Source organism: Chrysemys picta, chromosome 1, assembly GCF_011386835.1.
Source record: "Chrysemys picta bellii isolate R12L10 chromosome 1, ASM1138683v2, whole genome shotgun sequence".
NCBI lineage: Eukaryota > Metazoa > Chordata > Testudines > Emydidae > Chrysemys > Chrysemys picta.
In genome coordinates, this window is record NC_088791.1 from 20,898,360 (window position 1) to 20,914,825 (window position 16,466).

Genomic DNA, 16,466 nt, shown 5'->3' on the forward strand with positions numbered 1-16,466 from the left:
GATTACAAGACCTGGCCACTATACATTGGCCACCATGGAGAAGGAAAAATGAATGACAGTGGGCAAAGATTACTGAAGTTCTGCACCCAAGGGCTGTGCATTACCGACACCTACTTCCAAGGCAGTTACTGTCAAAAGGTTTTGTGGAGACACTCATGACCGGGCACCAACCGGATTTAATTGTAACCTGTAGAAAACACCTACAAGATGATCTCCATACTTGCAGTTTTCACAGTGTAAACTGACACAGACCATGTGCTTGTATGCTGTCAAATAAGACTTTCACTATGGAAATTCCAGTGTACCAAACAAAGTTGTTGCCCACACATTAACATTAACCACACAAAAGACCAAGGAAGAAGAAGAAATTTTGAAGAAGACAATGATTATGGTGCCAGGTGTGTTGACTACACACAAAGTTTAATAGCTAGCACTACATTAAAAGTTATGCACCAGTTCTGTTATCTAGGATCAGTTGTATCAGATAACCTCTCTATATGATGAACTTAATTCTTGCATTGGAAAGGCAGTCACCATATTTGACCAATTGACCAAGTGTGTGTGGGATAACAGGAAACTGACATTGAACCTAGGCTCAGGTTTAAGGATATTTGCAAAAAGGACTTGACAACTTTCAACATCAACAAGCTGGAAAGATGTGGATAGCAATAGGTTGCAATGGAGGGCTGTGCTGCACAAAGGAGTCAAAGACCCTGAAGAGAGGTGGTTGAGAAAGAAGAAAGTGAAGAGTATGAAGAGAAAAGCACAGCAGGCATCAGGCGCTAGTAATGTAGTGGCTTCATCCTCTGGCCCTGAACTTTACTCCTGCATTATCCGTGGCAAGGACTATTGATTGAGAATTAGATGTTTTAGCCACTCGCGATGCTGCATTGACACATAGTAACTGAACGGCTTTGGCACTTACACCATCATCTTTTAAGATGGACAGTTGCCATTCATAAGTGAAGGTAAATGTCACAACATTTTGAAGAAAGCCAGTTTCCACAAATATTCATGTAATTTTTTAGATTCATGAATACTTAGGGTAAAATCAAGGCCCCATTGAAGTCAGCAGCAAAACTCCCATTGGATTCAAGGGGGCAACAATGATTTCACCCTTTGCTTTCCTATCAGTTATATTTGATTCTGTATGCAACCACCACACCTTACACAGATGCACACCCCAGTCCACCACATCGGACAGATAGGTATCCCTTGCACTTATGGCACACCTTTATTCTTCCCTTTGATGGTTTCTACTCTCCTTCTTCCGATGTTTTGCACTGAGCTATTTTTAAAGTGCAGTGCACAAACTTTTGGTTTGGAGGAAAAAGGTAAAAGCTAAATCCTGCCATTTTGGGGGATCCAGACCCTAAAATGCCATAAGGTTGAGCAAGTCTAGCTGCCCCAGTGCATCAAAACAAAGTAAAATAAACCCAGACTCCAACTCATCATGCAAAAGTGCCATCACAATATGGAGCCAGCAGCTGGATCCAGCCAAGTTTTGGCCCCTCCTTTCTTTTATGTTGAAGAATTTAGAGGGGAGAGTAGCCATTCATAGAGCACCATGAAAACAAGACCCTGACATAACCCACCACAACATCTCTGCACAAAAAGCTGGGGTGCTATAGGGTCCAGGAGTTGAAGGTACAGTAGGAGCTGTAAAATGTGAACCCTGTCTCAGCAGTGGACTTTGTAAGATGCGGCCAAAATCTGGCAGAACCCAGAAGGGTGAATTGGGGATTTTGAGCTGCTGCTGCACTCAGCGGCGCTGGAACAATTTTTTATAACGGAGTGCTAGAGCCATTGAACCAAACAGTAAACTCTGTATGGGATGGAAACCTCTTCAAGCCAGTGGGTGTGGCAGCACCCCTAGCTCCAGCACTGGTATCTCTCCGGGTCTGTGGCGTGGGATGTAGTTGGAGCCTCTAACTTGTCTGTCTATGAATCGGGGTGGGGGTTTTTGGGGAGGAGGCCCAAACTGGCTGGATCCGGGCGCCAGATGCAGCTTTTTTGCGGCACTTATGAGTTGGAGGGGGGGTGTCTCGTATGTGTGTGTGTGTGGGGGGGGGGGTACTGGGACTCCGCGTCTCCTTTAAATGCCCGGGTAAGGAGGGGGCCGCTGATGTGGGCGCGGGGAGGGAAGGAAGCCACCTGCGCTCCGCACGGAGCATGCGCTCGGCGGGAGGCGGGGAGGCGGTGGCAGAGCGAGGCTGGCAGCGCCCGGGTGCCCGCTCTCTCTGTCGCCCCGGCAGCGGCAGCAGCGGCCGGAGCCAGCGCCCCGGAGCCATGCAGGCAGCGGCGCCCGCCGCCGAGGACTAACTGCCCCGCTCCCCACCGGGGCAGAGGCGAGCCGAGCCGGGGCCGGAGCCGCCCAGCAGCCCAGCCCGCCTTGCCTGCGCCTAGGAGCGGCGGGAGCTCGCCTGTAGGGAGCCAGCCCTCCAGCCATGGGCAACGAAGCGAGCCTGGAGGGAGGAGAAGCGCTGGCCGGGCTGCCCGAAGGGGTGGCGGCTGCCGCAGCCGGGGATGGCGGAGGGCAAGGGCTGGCAGCCGGCGTGGAGGCGGATCTGAGCCAGCTCAGCGAGGAGGAGAGGAGACAGATCGCCGCTGTCATGTCAAGGGCGCAGGGGCTGCCCAAAGGAAACCTCCCCGGCGCGACCAGCGCGGAGCCGCCTCCCATGCAAAGGCACGCCACGAAACCTCCCTCTACCGGCCCCCTTCCCGGCGGGGTGGGGGGCTGCTCCCGCTGCCGTAGCCCTGCGAGCCGGGTGCATTGCATCAGGAGCAGGCGGTGCATGGTGCAGGCGGGGAGTAGATGGGGAGGTAGCGTGAGTAGGGACCCTGGGATGGAGCGTCTGCTCCCCCCACGGCGAGGATTTCTAATCATCACGAATAATCCGCCTCTCTTCCAGTGGGCTGCTTCCTCTCCCCCACCCCCTTTCCTGGACCAGACCCAGGGGTTGGTTAGCTTCGGTGGCAAGGGAGCGGGCGGTTTGCAGATAAGAACAATCGGGGTTTTTTATGTATAAAGGGGCTTGGGATGCTTCCCCTTCCCCCCAGCTAGAATGGGAGCCGGGAGAGCTTTGCCCACACCGAGCAGTTCTGTAGCGGCTGCTGCTGGAGCGATGGAGTCTCTCTGAATCTTCCCAAACTCTAAGGCATTATTTTATCTGAAAGTCCTTAATCTGCCTCTGCGAGTAACCATTGGTTTATATAGATAGCCAAAGTCCAAAGGCTCTGTGTTTTCACTTATATTGTCCCCCCTTATGTCTTTTCTCATTTTGGGGGGAGGGAGGGAAGGTGAAGACAAATAGGGAGCATGGGCTGTATTGTCAAATAGCGATTCTGTATCTTGTGTGGGGTTGACTTCACCTATTCATGTATATCTAAAAGCTAAGATAATTTACTTCCTTATTCTCCCTCTTACCCCCAATCCATTGCTTGTCCCCCCAAAAAATACTACTTATCTTTGTGTGTTGGTAATACAGTAGTACTGTTAACTCATATTATGGTCAGGCGAAGATAGAGGTTTCCCTTTCCCTTGTCCAGGGTCCTGAAGTTGCCCGTTTTTTCAGGACCACAATCCAGGTATGGCTAGTTTGGAGCCTACAGTTTTCAGGGGCTGTGTGTGTTGTTTGTCTTGAAGCAGGCTACAAAAAGGAACCTCCTTTGACTCCCTGTTCCACAGGTTCTTGTGGCCTACTGACCTCATCCCAGATAAATGCCAATTCAGTTTATATAATGTCAGGCACAAAAAAGGAGGATTGGACCAAATCCCCCCTTAGAGGAACTCCACAGAGGTCAGTGGAATTACACCTGGGATGAATTTGCCTCCATTTTGCTTGAAACTGAGGTTTCATCCTATATCTCTTGCGTGTTTGTTAAGAATGGACAAATAATGAAAGTTTGTGTGGAATATAATTCTATAGCTAATTTAGGGCCTGCCCTGGCTCCCACTGAAACCAGTGGGGACTCCTCCAGCGGTGCATAATCAAGCTCAAAATTCCCTTTTGTGTAGCAGTTTGGGATACCACAAAGACACACAGGTTTTAAAAGTTTATTGTTTTCAAGTTAACCTGCCAGTTCAGAGGACGATAAACATTCCCAGTACATTGTTAGGGGTGGCTAAAATGATGTTATTTGGCCACATCTTTATATCTGCAGACAGTTGTTACCCTAAAATTATGTTCTGGGATAACTGGAATAATTAGATGATTGTTATAGTTATATAAATTAACTTCGCTTTTCATTAAAATAAAGCCTGTCTGTATTTGGTAAAATTGACATTTTAATAATCCAGTGTGCTTTGCTATGCTGGGTAAAAGGATGACTTATGTTATCATCTACACTATCTCAGAGTTGTGTACTAGTGCTCATCACCACAATATCTGCATGCCTATCGGTATTCTCAAGTATCTAGTAGCTTTACTTGCTCTTTGCTGCTGCTGGGATTCTCTGGCAAAGGTGGGAAGCCTGATTTTTGAGGGCCTAATCCAAAGTCCATGGATCTCAATGGGAGTCCTTCAGATGACTACCACGGTCTTTGGATCAGGCACACAATGACTTTGACTTAAGCAACTGACTAGATTAGCGATGTTGAGATTCCTTAGCTTCAAACTTTTTTGCTCTTCCAGAGGCTGTTGCTTTGAAGAGTAACACTATGTGAGCAAAGAAATTAGATATGGGAAAGAGCTTTTTAAGTCATTTAGTCCATCTATTTTCCAGTGCAGGATTGTTCCCAACAATACATTCATAGCCGGCTTATTCCAGTTTCATTTTGAAATGGTTCAGGTGGTGATGCCGAAGTTCAGGCTCAGTATCTGCACAGTATCACATTGCTATGGTGCCCTTATTGCACTGGCTTTTAGATTTTTGTTTTATAAAAATTAGTTTTGTTTTCAGTGTACAGTGGTTGCCATATTAAGGACAGCATATACCAACTGTTATACAGTGTATCTGAGATTCTGAGTTACCTCCGTTATTTCCTGTTCTAAATATAACAAGAACTGATATTCCATATACCATTGTGTGACACATCTTGTCAACTACTGACTTATTAATAGCAAGCAATATAAGTAGTAGGATACAGAGTTGCCCCTTCACCTGAATAAAATAAGTGCTGTAGTTATATCTATTTTTAGAGGCTTTGTGCTTTCAAGTAATTGGAAATGCAGCCGCTGGTATTAGAGCAAGTAATGCATATTATGACACTTTAACCATTTTATTATAAGCACTAAGACCATGTTTTTCCAAACCTGAGTACTTAAAAAGAGCTACTTAAATAAAATTGACCTGATTTTTCAGAGGTGTTGAACAACTGTAGCACCAGTTAGTTTCAATGGGAGATTTGGGTGCTCAGCACCTCTGAAGAAAATCAGACAACTTTTAGTTAGTAGTCTGCAAACTGTGACTGAATTACAAAGAGCCATACCCTCAGCTAGTGGAAATCAGTTTAGCTCCATAGAATGTTAGTGGCACTATGTCAGTTTACACTAGCAGAGGATCTGTTCCATATCATCAGAAATGATTAGATGATCAAACCTCGTTCTAGCACAGCCACTTCATTTTTAGGTAAACTTAATTTTGTGATTAAATGGATTAGCAATCTCCTTTCACTGGCAAAAAAATTGCTGTTGTATTTTGAGAGTATATGCTGTGAAAGTAGCCCAGCCTGAGAACCACGCTTCCTAAGTATTGCATTTATTCTTCCAGAATAAATACAGTCTGTTGTCAGTACCATGATTCTACTGACTCTAAGAAAGTAAACAATGACCAGCAGGAAATATCTGTTTTTGAATACATGTATGTTCTGTAAATATGAAGGATCATTTAATTTGTGTTCATTGTTAATAATTTATTTTTGGCTTTAAAAGAATGAATTGTAATTGACGGTATAAACAGTTTGGTTTAACTAATTTTATCATGAAGGTTTTCAGGCTAATAAAGACTTGATCCAAAGCCTGCTGATATCAATAGTAAAACCTCAATTGGTTTCCATGGGCTTTGGATCAGGCCCTATAAATTACATAATTGAAATTGAGTGCTTTGTTGAATCAGGGCCTAAATGAGGAAGAGAAACAAAAGAATCAGGGCATTGGGGAGTGAAGAAAGGCGGTTTGTTTTTGGTCTAACAACTCAAAAACCGCCTCCCTTTAAAAATTATGGAGTTCCTCTCCCCATTTAAAAATGTTTGGCAACAGGAAATTCCCTGCCAGACAAAAATGAAGATTAAGTTCTGAGATTTACAGAAGTATCAACAATTATAAATGCAATATGTGACTACAATAACTGAGTTCTTAAAACTCAGTTGTCACATGGATGTAGAAAAGATTAGAAAAACTGTGCTCCCACACACATCTGCCCAAAAATAAATAGCCTAAATCCAGGTTTATTATTACAGAGGTAAAAGTCTTCAATAAATTTGTCCTCTGAAGTCATTTTCTTCCACATTTTAGGTACAGTCTGTTTTCCTTCATATAGAAACATTCATTTATGCAGAATGGCAAAACAAATCTGGTTTGCGCAGTAAACATGCAGTCTGGCAGCATCGAGCAGTAATTGTCCTTCATCCATAAGGAATTGTAATTAACCTCATATTTCCTGACCTGAACTTTGAATTTTGTTTCTCAAAGCATATTCAATATTCTCAGCCATTAGGCAGTATTTATGTCCATGCATTGTTAATGGTCATACCTCCATTTTTTCTCTTAGGGTCTTGCTGTTTTGAACCTAAACTTTCAAACTTCTTGAACAGTTGCAAGCATTAATACCAGAACCATACTCAGCCTTTTCTAGTATAATAGCTGATACATTTTTGCTAAGCAAGCACTACGTCTTTGGATGAATCCAATTTGTACCACAAATTGGCATGGAACTAAAACCAAATAGGCCTGACTGGCAGCTAGCAAAAGCTTTATAGTACATTTGCAAACATTGTATGGACTCAGTTTATGGTTGGGCCATGCTGGATATACCTTTCTTCCTGGTAAGTAAGGGCCCACTCAAATACTCATCGAAGTCAATGAAACAACTCTCATTGACTTCAGTGGGTCATGTAATAAAGCTCCCAATAATCCATGTGGTTATCCTGGGGGAAAAAAACAAAAAGTGTAGCACTGAAAGCAGCTTGCTAGTCAGAGTTAATGTTAGGGTTGCCAACCTTCTAAGATAGGCCTGGAGTCTCCAGGAATTAAAGATTAATCTTTAATTAAGTATTATGTCATGTGATGAAATCTCCAGGAAAACATCCAACCAAAATTGGCAACCCTAGTTAATGTGATGACAATAAAAGCAATTAGCCATCCATGGGAATCCTGTTCCCTACATCCTTGTTTTGGATAATTGCAATTAACTTTTTAAAAAGCATGTCAGGATTGATGTGAAATTGCGAACTGCCAGAATCTTGAGAACCAAAATGGTTACCATATAGATTTTCTTAGCGTAGTTCATTGTCATCAGGGATTTAATGAAAGCTCAAAATATTCACGAATTAAAGTAGCGTGTTTATAGTAACATTAGCTGTTTGAAATCCAGTGTAGCATGTTACTACTATTTATAACTATGGCAGTGTTCTGATGTAACCCTTAATTAAAAATTATCGTACTGCTAGTTTGTTTTTATTGTAGTCATGGACCTCAGATTCTTTAATAGGCTAACTGTAATGAATGACTGCCTGATTTTCATGAATGTACATTAAGAAATAACAAGTTTGGAAATGTGGGACTATATTTAACTTGAGATGTCTGAAAACTGATCACAATGGTGGCACAGGAGAGAGTATCGTATCCTCCTGGAAAGACTAAATGATAGCACAAAACAGAACATCACATCACACCCTTTAGGTAAAATACAATAGCACTGAATAGAATATCATCCCCTCCAGGTACAAACCAACAGAGCAACAATTAAAACACCATACTACATCTAGAGGTATTCTCTGGATTTGCCTCCCTTCTTTCCCTAGCTTAACCTTCTATATTCTATTATAAAATAAAGGGAAATGAGACCTCGCGAAGGAAAACCCCCTGCAGAATAAGACAGAGATATTTTTGTTGTCAGATAAATTCTGATTTTTTTAGGTGGGGGAAAGAGGGATAGTTTCAGTGCTATTAATGAAAAAGCTAAAAAGAAGTGATTCTCTTAGCTAGCTTGTACGTCATCTTAATGAAGAGATACTTTTTCTTTATTATTCATGAATGTCAGTGTAAATACTATAATAAAAGACATCTCTACATTTTGATCTCCTGGGATTTTTGGTGCCTGAATCACTGCTGCATATTCAGTTGTAAATACACCATTAAAAGTAGGTACAAATAGCCAGAGCACAATTATATAAATGTTTTGCAACATGTGAGTATTTTTCCTGGATGGCCGTGCTTTGATCTGCTGATCATGGAACACCTCTCTCTTTTACTGTTCTTTTGTCTCCATGTTTGAATTGTACACCCCAAGAGATACTGTGAAGAGTTAGTCATCTGGGTTTAGATGAAATGGAAAACCACAGCTTAATTTTGTAGTGCTTCAGACTTCTGAAAGAAAATTCTCTGGATAAAGATGGTTCTTCTGTTAGATTAGTTTCTAAATACTAAACCAGACATCTACTAAATATTCAGAGAAATGTTTCTGGAACAAAAAATATGATAATCCTTGTAGTAATAAGCCCTGATCCTGCAAACACTAAACCACATGAGTAATTTTACTCATCTGAATAGTCCCATTGAGGACTACTCACATGCTTGAAGTTAAGCAGTTGAAGATTCAGGGGCCATAATCTTTAATTTTTCCTACCTTATTTGTCTTTACATTTTCTTCCAAAGCATTCAATAATTGCAACTAATTTATAGTTAGTCTTTCACTATTTTTATTTTACTGTATTTCTCTCCCCACAGACATCCTGAGCTTGATATAAACCACTATGCAAGACAGCCAGGTAAGTCTCCATCCAGTTTAAGCAAAAGCAGAACAGTAGATGTGTTGAAGACAGAACAACGGTCACCTGGAAGGAGCCCTTCTTCCATTAGTCTGAGAGAATCTAAATCCAGGACTGATTTTAAAGAAGATCAGAAGCCAAGTATGATGCCTAGCTTCCTCTCTGAGGCCAATCCATTAAGTGCAGTCACTTCAGTCGTAAACAAGTTCAATCCTTTTGATTTGATATCGGACTCAGATGCAGCCCAGGAAGAAGCCAACAGGAAACTAAAAGCAGTTCAGAAGGACCAGGGAAAGCCTGAGGAGCAAAAGGGACATGCAAAGCATCCAACTCAGCAACAACCTCCAAAGCCAACAGTTCAGCAAAAAGAGCCTGTCAAATCTGCACCCCAGCAAGCAGGGCCTTCCAAACTGCCACCCCAACAGCAGCAACCAGGGGCAGCTAAGCAAGCTCCGAAACCTGGGCCTGGTCAGCCAACAGGCCCTCCATCAGAACAAGCAAAACAACCATCTCAACAACGAGGGCCACAGAGAACTCAGCCCCAGCAATCAGAACCCACAAAGCAGGTACCTCAACAACAGAGTCCTGCAAAACCTTCACCACAGCAACCGGGCCCAACCAAAACATTACCACAGCTACCGGATGCTGCTAGAGCACCATCCCACGCACCAGCTCCCGCAAAGCCATCAGCACAGCAGCCAGGTCCTACAAAACAACCTTCTCAGCAACCAGGACAGCAAGCAGGTCCTGCAAAGCTATCCCCTCAGCAAGCAGGACCTGCTAAACAACCATCTCAGCAGCCTGGGCCTGGGAAGCCATCCCCTCAGCAAGCAGGACCTGCTAAACAACCATCTCAGCAGCCAGGGCCTGCAAAACCATCTCCTCAGCCAGCAGGGCCTGCAAAGCTACCGTCACAACAACCAGGACTTACAAAACTATCAGGCCAGCAACCAGGGCCTGGTAAACCTTCACAGCAACAAGTAACTGCAGCCACACCTGGTGAATCAGCCCCAAAGAAAACTTTCTGTCCTCTTTGCACTAGCACTGAACTGCTGCTGCACACTCCAGAACAGGCCAATTACAATACATGCACACAGTGTCAAACCATGGTCTGCAGCCTGTGTGGCTTTAATCCCAATCCGCATATAATAGAGGTGAGTAGTGTCTAACATTGATTTTCATGCTAGGCCCCAAAATTGGGCTAAAACTCACTATGGCTAAGTCCAGAAGCTATTATGGTTTGTGATACATCACGTAGGCCCATTATAGCAAGTTAAGAGGAGAAGGTTAGGTTGTTTAGGCAAACAATTCACGTTTCATTTGCAGGGAAATGACAGTTCTATGTTTGCACAGTATCTAACACAATGGGGTCCTGGTCTGTGACTGGGCTCCTAAGCATGACTGCAATAGAAATAAGAAGACCAAATCTAATATGAACATTGTTTTTAAAACAATTACTTTTGTTTGGATTTAAACACTCCCCTGCTGTGTTTGTAGCCCAGATACCATAGTCTTGTGCTGATGTCTGTGAACTAGAAAGATAAATGATATAGGAAATGACTAAGCAATAAAAGTGACACTGACTAGCCTGTATTTAGTATCTCTGCTGAGGGAGGTGCAAAAGTAAACAAGCAGTTCAGATGGTGAAAAAATAAATTAGAATTTTAAAAAATTCTTTCTGTTTTAATATCTGGAGCAGTTAGTCACACATTAGTGAAAATTTGTGCTTGAAATGGATACAGGGTCAGCTCCTTAAGTGGTCTAGATTGACACAGTTTTGGAGCTACACTGGTGTGTAGACCACTTAAGAATCTGGCCGATGATTTGTAATTTGATGGTTTACAATTTTTTTTTCCAATAAGGTGGACCATTCTTTAGTTCACAGAAGGATCTCTCAGACTTATCTCCACTCCTAACCCTGATCTCCTGTAGTTATAGTACTGGGTACATAAAAATAATATTAGGACGGTATTTTTTAAAATGAACTTGTTTTAATTTGATGTGTATGGTGGCTTGATTAACTACCCATATACTACATTTGTGCTGTTTGCATCATTTCCATGGGAATTCACATTAATATCTGGACCCTTCTTTTTGCTTTTAAACCCCCATTACTCTAATTTCCCAAAGTTGCTTTGCAGTTGGGTTTGTTATTTTCAATGCCTGCATTCTTGGCATAACCCAGAAATTTGAGCACAGTAGAACTGGTACCAGAGAAGAACCCAACAAACCAGTCATGAAGCAACCAGAGAGGATGTTAGAGAGGACCGTGGTTTTTGGTTTAGTTGGGCAGGAAAGCTAATGGAAAGAAGCCTGAACTGGTAACAGCTAGAACTTGAACGTGAATTTTGAGAAAAAGTCACCAGTTGTGCTTAGCTTGGTAAGGAATATAAAGACTACAATAAACAACAAGAAAGAACATTGATAATTGATACATCTCATTCACATGCACATCTTGTATTAGCGGCATTTTTGGATGGTACCTGGTGACAAATGGCATGTTTGCATCTGTCAACCTTGATTATTCATTAGTTTGCAGTCTTTTTAATAAAGAAATGAAATAAAAAAGGTTTGTTGTAGTTATGCAGTGGTAACTCTCTGCACCTCTATGCAGAGGATACAAACTTAAGCCCATTTGAGCCCTTCCTGGGATATCAAAAGGTTGCATTGGAGTTGATGCATGCAAATTCTAAGATTAGCAGAGGTGTGAATTGGGCTTTATAGCCTGTGGGTTCTAGGGCCAGTTGCAGGACAAGTTCAAGGGGAGTGACCAGAGAATACTGCTGCTGGAGAATGTTATATGGGACATTTTAGGCAGGAGTGTTCTTTAATGAGGGGCAAAGGGGAAACACTGGTACACTGAAACTTTACTGCCACACTCCCACCTCCTGAGTCTGGCTAGCTGGGTGGGACCTTGTGCTGCATCAAATTATAGGAAAATAATTGGATGTTTGTCTAGGTTTGGAATAATTGATCTCAAGAGAATTGATCTCAGAAAGAGTGTTTAGAAATAAAAATCATTAAGCATACACAGGAAATATTATAGTATGACAGTCATGATGTTATATGCAGTGTTGTTGTAGCCTTGTTGGTCCCAGGATATTAGAAAGATAAGGTGGGTGAGTTAATATCTTTATTGGACCAACTTTGCTTTTTAATCGGCCACTTCACCTTGAATGGTCCATTGAAATATGTGTTAACTACTTATGCTAAACAAACTGTTCCATCTTGTATTTCGCTGTGACACTCTGAGTAAGTTTCTCAGACCTGAAGAAGAGCTCTGTGTAAGGTCAAAAGTTCGTCTCTCTCACTAACAGGAGTTGGTACAATAAAAGATATTACCTCACTCACCTTGTCTCCATAGTATTGATGTTAGCTGTATTCAAAGATGAAATTCTTATAAACCTTTGTTTTCAAGCCTTTGCAGCTTTCTTGTACAGGGGGGAAAGAGAGAAACCATTTTAGTTGTTTAGTTGAAATTTCTCCTGCTTGTTCGGCACTCCCAATTGATAACATTTCTGTGGCCCATTTTGTATTCAGTTATTGGAGCATTGGCTTTTCTTTCTTTCTTTCTTGTGTGTTCCTTAGTGGGATTCTGATAGCTCAAAAGTTGGCTTATGTTTAAAATATCAGATTTCCATGAAGACAGGGCCGGCGCTTACATTTAGGCGACCTAGGCGGTCGCTTAGGGTGCCAGGATTTGGGGGGGGCGGCAATTCGGCGGTGGGGTGTCCTTCCGCGCTCCGGGTCTTCGGCGGCAATTCTGTGGCGGGTCCTTCACTCGCTCCGGGACCCGCCGCCGAAGTGCCCGGAAGACCGGGAGCGCGGAAGGACCCCCCCCGCCACAGAATTGCTGATGACAACTGGGAGCGTGGAAGAACCCCCGCCTAGGGTGCCAAAAACTCTGGTGCCACTCCTGCATGAAGATAGTCAAGAGCCTTCAGTGTATTTGAACCAAACTGGTTTAGAGAAAACTGTAAGTATTTGAAAAATCTTTGATTTTTCCACTAACTTTTTAAGTAGGCACTATTCCTGGGTATGAAATTCAATACATTGAGACAATAAATACAGCTGCCTTTAAGACCATCTGATTGCATACATATGTAAAAGGAAATTTGAATTTCATATCATACTTTGAAATAAACATGGGTAAGGCATTTATTTCACAGTGCAATCATTTCAATAAATGAAGGAGGAGTGCTTCTAATCTAGTCAGCTATAAGCTCTATGCTGATGACTCCCATATCTACCTCTCCTCTTCTGCTCAGCCTCTCATCTCCAATCTTACTGAAATCTCATTCTGGATGTTCTGTGACCATCTGAAATGGAATATAACAGAACCAGAACTCCTGATCTTTTCCCTCCATTATATAGCTCAAAATCATCTTCTTATCCCCCTTTTCATCCAATGCCCAGGCTATTGCCAAATCTTGCTGCTTCTTCCTATACCACATCTCCTACATTCTTTTCACCATACTGCTTGAAAACAAAACTTTGTTACTTGGTTGTCTGTTGCTGTGACTACTGTGAAAACTTTCTTTTCCTGGTTTATCCTTATTCCTCTCCAGTCCATCCAGAATGCTGCTAAAATAATCTTCCCTCTCACCCCTCAGATCACACCATTTACCTAAAGAAATCCTTTCTTTGACTTCTTCTCACTTGCTGCGTAACAGTTAAGCTTCTCATGTTCCCATTCAAGACTGTTTAGTTTTCCTTGCATAAACTCTCATTTCCTCCTGCTCACTCTTTCAAGTCAATGTTCCTACTACATTGCCCTACTGTGCATTTTGTATCACCTCTTCATGTCTTTGTGTCTTCCATTCATATCTCTTTCATTTGGAACTCTCTCTTATTCAGGCACAGTCCCTGTCCCAAAAAATGACAATTCTAAATGAAAAAGAGACAGATGAACAAAACGTAGGGGGAAGAGCTACAGCATGTAACAGAGGATATTCATTGTTTAGTTCCACGACTATTCCTTTGTAAACTACTATAACAGCCTTCTGCAGGGGTTCTTGCGCCTTCCTCTGGAGCATCAGGTTCTGGGCACTGTCAGTGATGGGAGATTGAACCACTAGTCTGATCCAGTATGGCAGTCCGTAAATTTCTATGTTACTAGTTGGCAGATTTCTTGTAGGCATCACAATAGAAGTGGCTCTTGAAGAGGAGGGTTGAATAAGGACAGGGTAGTGGCCGTGCGGACTAGCTCTAGAAGAGCATTGCGTGAATCAGGACAGCATGGAAGAAAGTACAAAATAACACCAGAGGTTCACCCTCTCTTCATTTAAATTGCTTCTTAAAATTCACATCCTATATGAAGCCTGTCCACCTCAATTCAATATAGAGAACTTTGTAACCAAGACCCAAAAGTGATACTGTACTGCCAGGAGATCAGATCATCATTTGCACCATGTGACTGAACTAACTTACATTGCAAATGTCTTTGGACAAGGTATTGTCTGTCTTCTGTTTTATGCAGCACATTCTAGACTGAAAGCACACCATAAATAGCATGTGTCTGGCAACGTATGTCTCTCTAATGTGTCTAGGTATTTATATTCAATTCATCACTGTATTATATGTGTGCCTAGAAACAATTACATAAGGTAAAAAAAAATCTAAACACGGTTGATGTTTGTTCGTCCATTCTACTTCTCATATACACACTTTCGAATTTCACATCAAAGAGAATGAGAATGTCTCTCAAATAACCAGCCTCCTAACTATGTGTTTTATTGTGTGATCATTTGGAATTTCCCCCCCATCATTTTATTTTCATTCTTACATTCTCTATTCTAAAAACCAACAACACAGGTCCTCAGTGATGACTGTATCAGCACCTCCAGATTGTTTAAGCACTACTAATATGTTTAAACACTTGCTTTGCTAGAACCAGGGGCAAAACGCATGAACTTCTATACTTTGTTTTCTTTGGCTGGTAGTTGTAGCAGTCGGTCATCCTCTGTGAACCAGCCACTAAAGATGATGCATAACACATACTCAGCCAGGGATTGTGCTGAGATAATGCACCTGTATGCATATTACACTAGATGTCTATAAAGGGGCAGATTGACTCAAGTTCTAGAGCTCTTAATGTTGTAGACCCTAGTTATATATTTCAGATCTCCTCCCTGGGCTTCTCTTTGATATCACATGCCTTTAGAGATCCTACAATTCATTCCACCTTTAAATCTATCTGTCCATCTCTTCTGACCTTCAATAACCCTTTTCCACATGTTTTCAGTGGTGTAATATGGATACTCTTCCCTTCTACTTTCCTGTTACCTTCTATTTCCATTTTGTTACTGAATTGGAATGTTCTTCATGATAAATAATAGTTATTTACCAATACTTGTCATTATTTATATGTTTGATATATCTATATGCCATGTCTTTGGTGAGGGGATGATTTGGTAAGGTGCATGTTAAATACATATTATTAAGAATTTAAACAGAGAAATTGAAGAAACTCATTGATGGTATCCACTGCAATTATAACTCAACAGCTTTGCACATCTATTATTAAGAAACTCATTTAAAAGTACATACAGTAGTTCAAAATACTGTTCTTACACAAGGGAGTATCTTGTTATTCAGAGGAACATAGGACTGGAAGGAACCTCTTGGGTCATCTAATCCAGTTCCCTGCTATCCAAGGGAACCTCATTATATAGTCCCATTCATGAATTTATCAAGCCCCACCCTGATAAGTACATTCCATTCCTGGGGGAACCCTCATTATGACTTTTTTGAATTTGAATTAACAAACATAATGTTGCATTAAAGGCACACCATTTTGTATAAACCTAATACAGTATTGATAGACGTGTTTTCATTATTTTCTTTTTTGTCATATGCTAATGAAGACAGCCTTTTATTAGATCTAAACATTCTCTGCAATGCTTACAGTTCAAAAACTGCAGCATTGTGCTAGTGCATGAGAACCAGAAAGTGACATGGACTAGAAACTTACTGTAAACAAAAATAAGTCTACAATCCTAGACTCCAAGTCTAGGCTTTATTAGAGCAGTAGAAATAGCTGTGACGCAGCAAGTCCTCTGTAAAATACTCTGAGTCCTGAAGAGTATTTATTACTGATGGCAACATGAAGAAGGCAGTGCAAAAGAGAAAAGTAGTAAGTGTTTGAATCCTTCCATAAACTATTGTAAGTATGAAGACAAAATGAAAGATCAAGATTATGTATTTATTTTATTTATTAGTATCTAAATATATCATATCAGATTCAACTCTTAGATTCACTGGTGTAAAGCCAGATCTACTCCATTAAAGTGGGTGGAGTTACACCAGGATAGTAGAGATCAGGATCTGACCCAAAAAATATTCAGTCAGTTATCTAAAAAGTTTCTTATCTCCTGGTGTTAAAATGAAATATCTGCAGTAAAATCCTCCAGTAATAAAATGCTTTTTCCCCCTCCACAGAATGATTGGAGATTCACTGTTACTAAATTGCAGTTTAAACATTGCTGTGTACTGAAATAATTTGGGACTTTGGATCAAATTAATCTCTAGTGTAACT

At 41.6% G+C, this 16,466-nt stretch overlaps 1 protein-coding gene across 5 annotated transcripts in view; it reads left to right on the forward strand.

Moving 5' to 3' along the window:
* The first annotated feature begins 2,256 nt into the window (after positions 1-2,256).
* PCLO (piccolo presynaptic cytomatrix protein) overlaps positions 2,257-16,466 on the forward strand; it is a 522,605-nt gene continuing 508,395 nt past the window's right edge. For all 5 annotated transcript variants that reach the window (XM_042859416.2, XM_042859418.2, XM_042859417.2 and 2 more), the window contains exons 1-2: positions 2,257-2,686; positions 8,889-10,083. In XM_042859416.2, the coding sequence (XP_042715350.2) occupies positions 2,448-2,686; positions 8,889-10,083 (1,434 nt within the window). In that variant the 5' untranslated portion in view covers positions 2,257-2,447. The remainder of the gene's footprint in view (positions 2,687-8,888; positions 10,084-16,466) is intronic.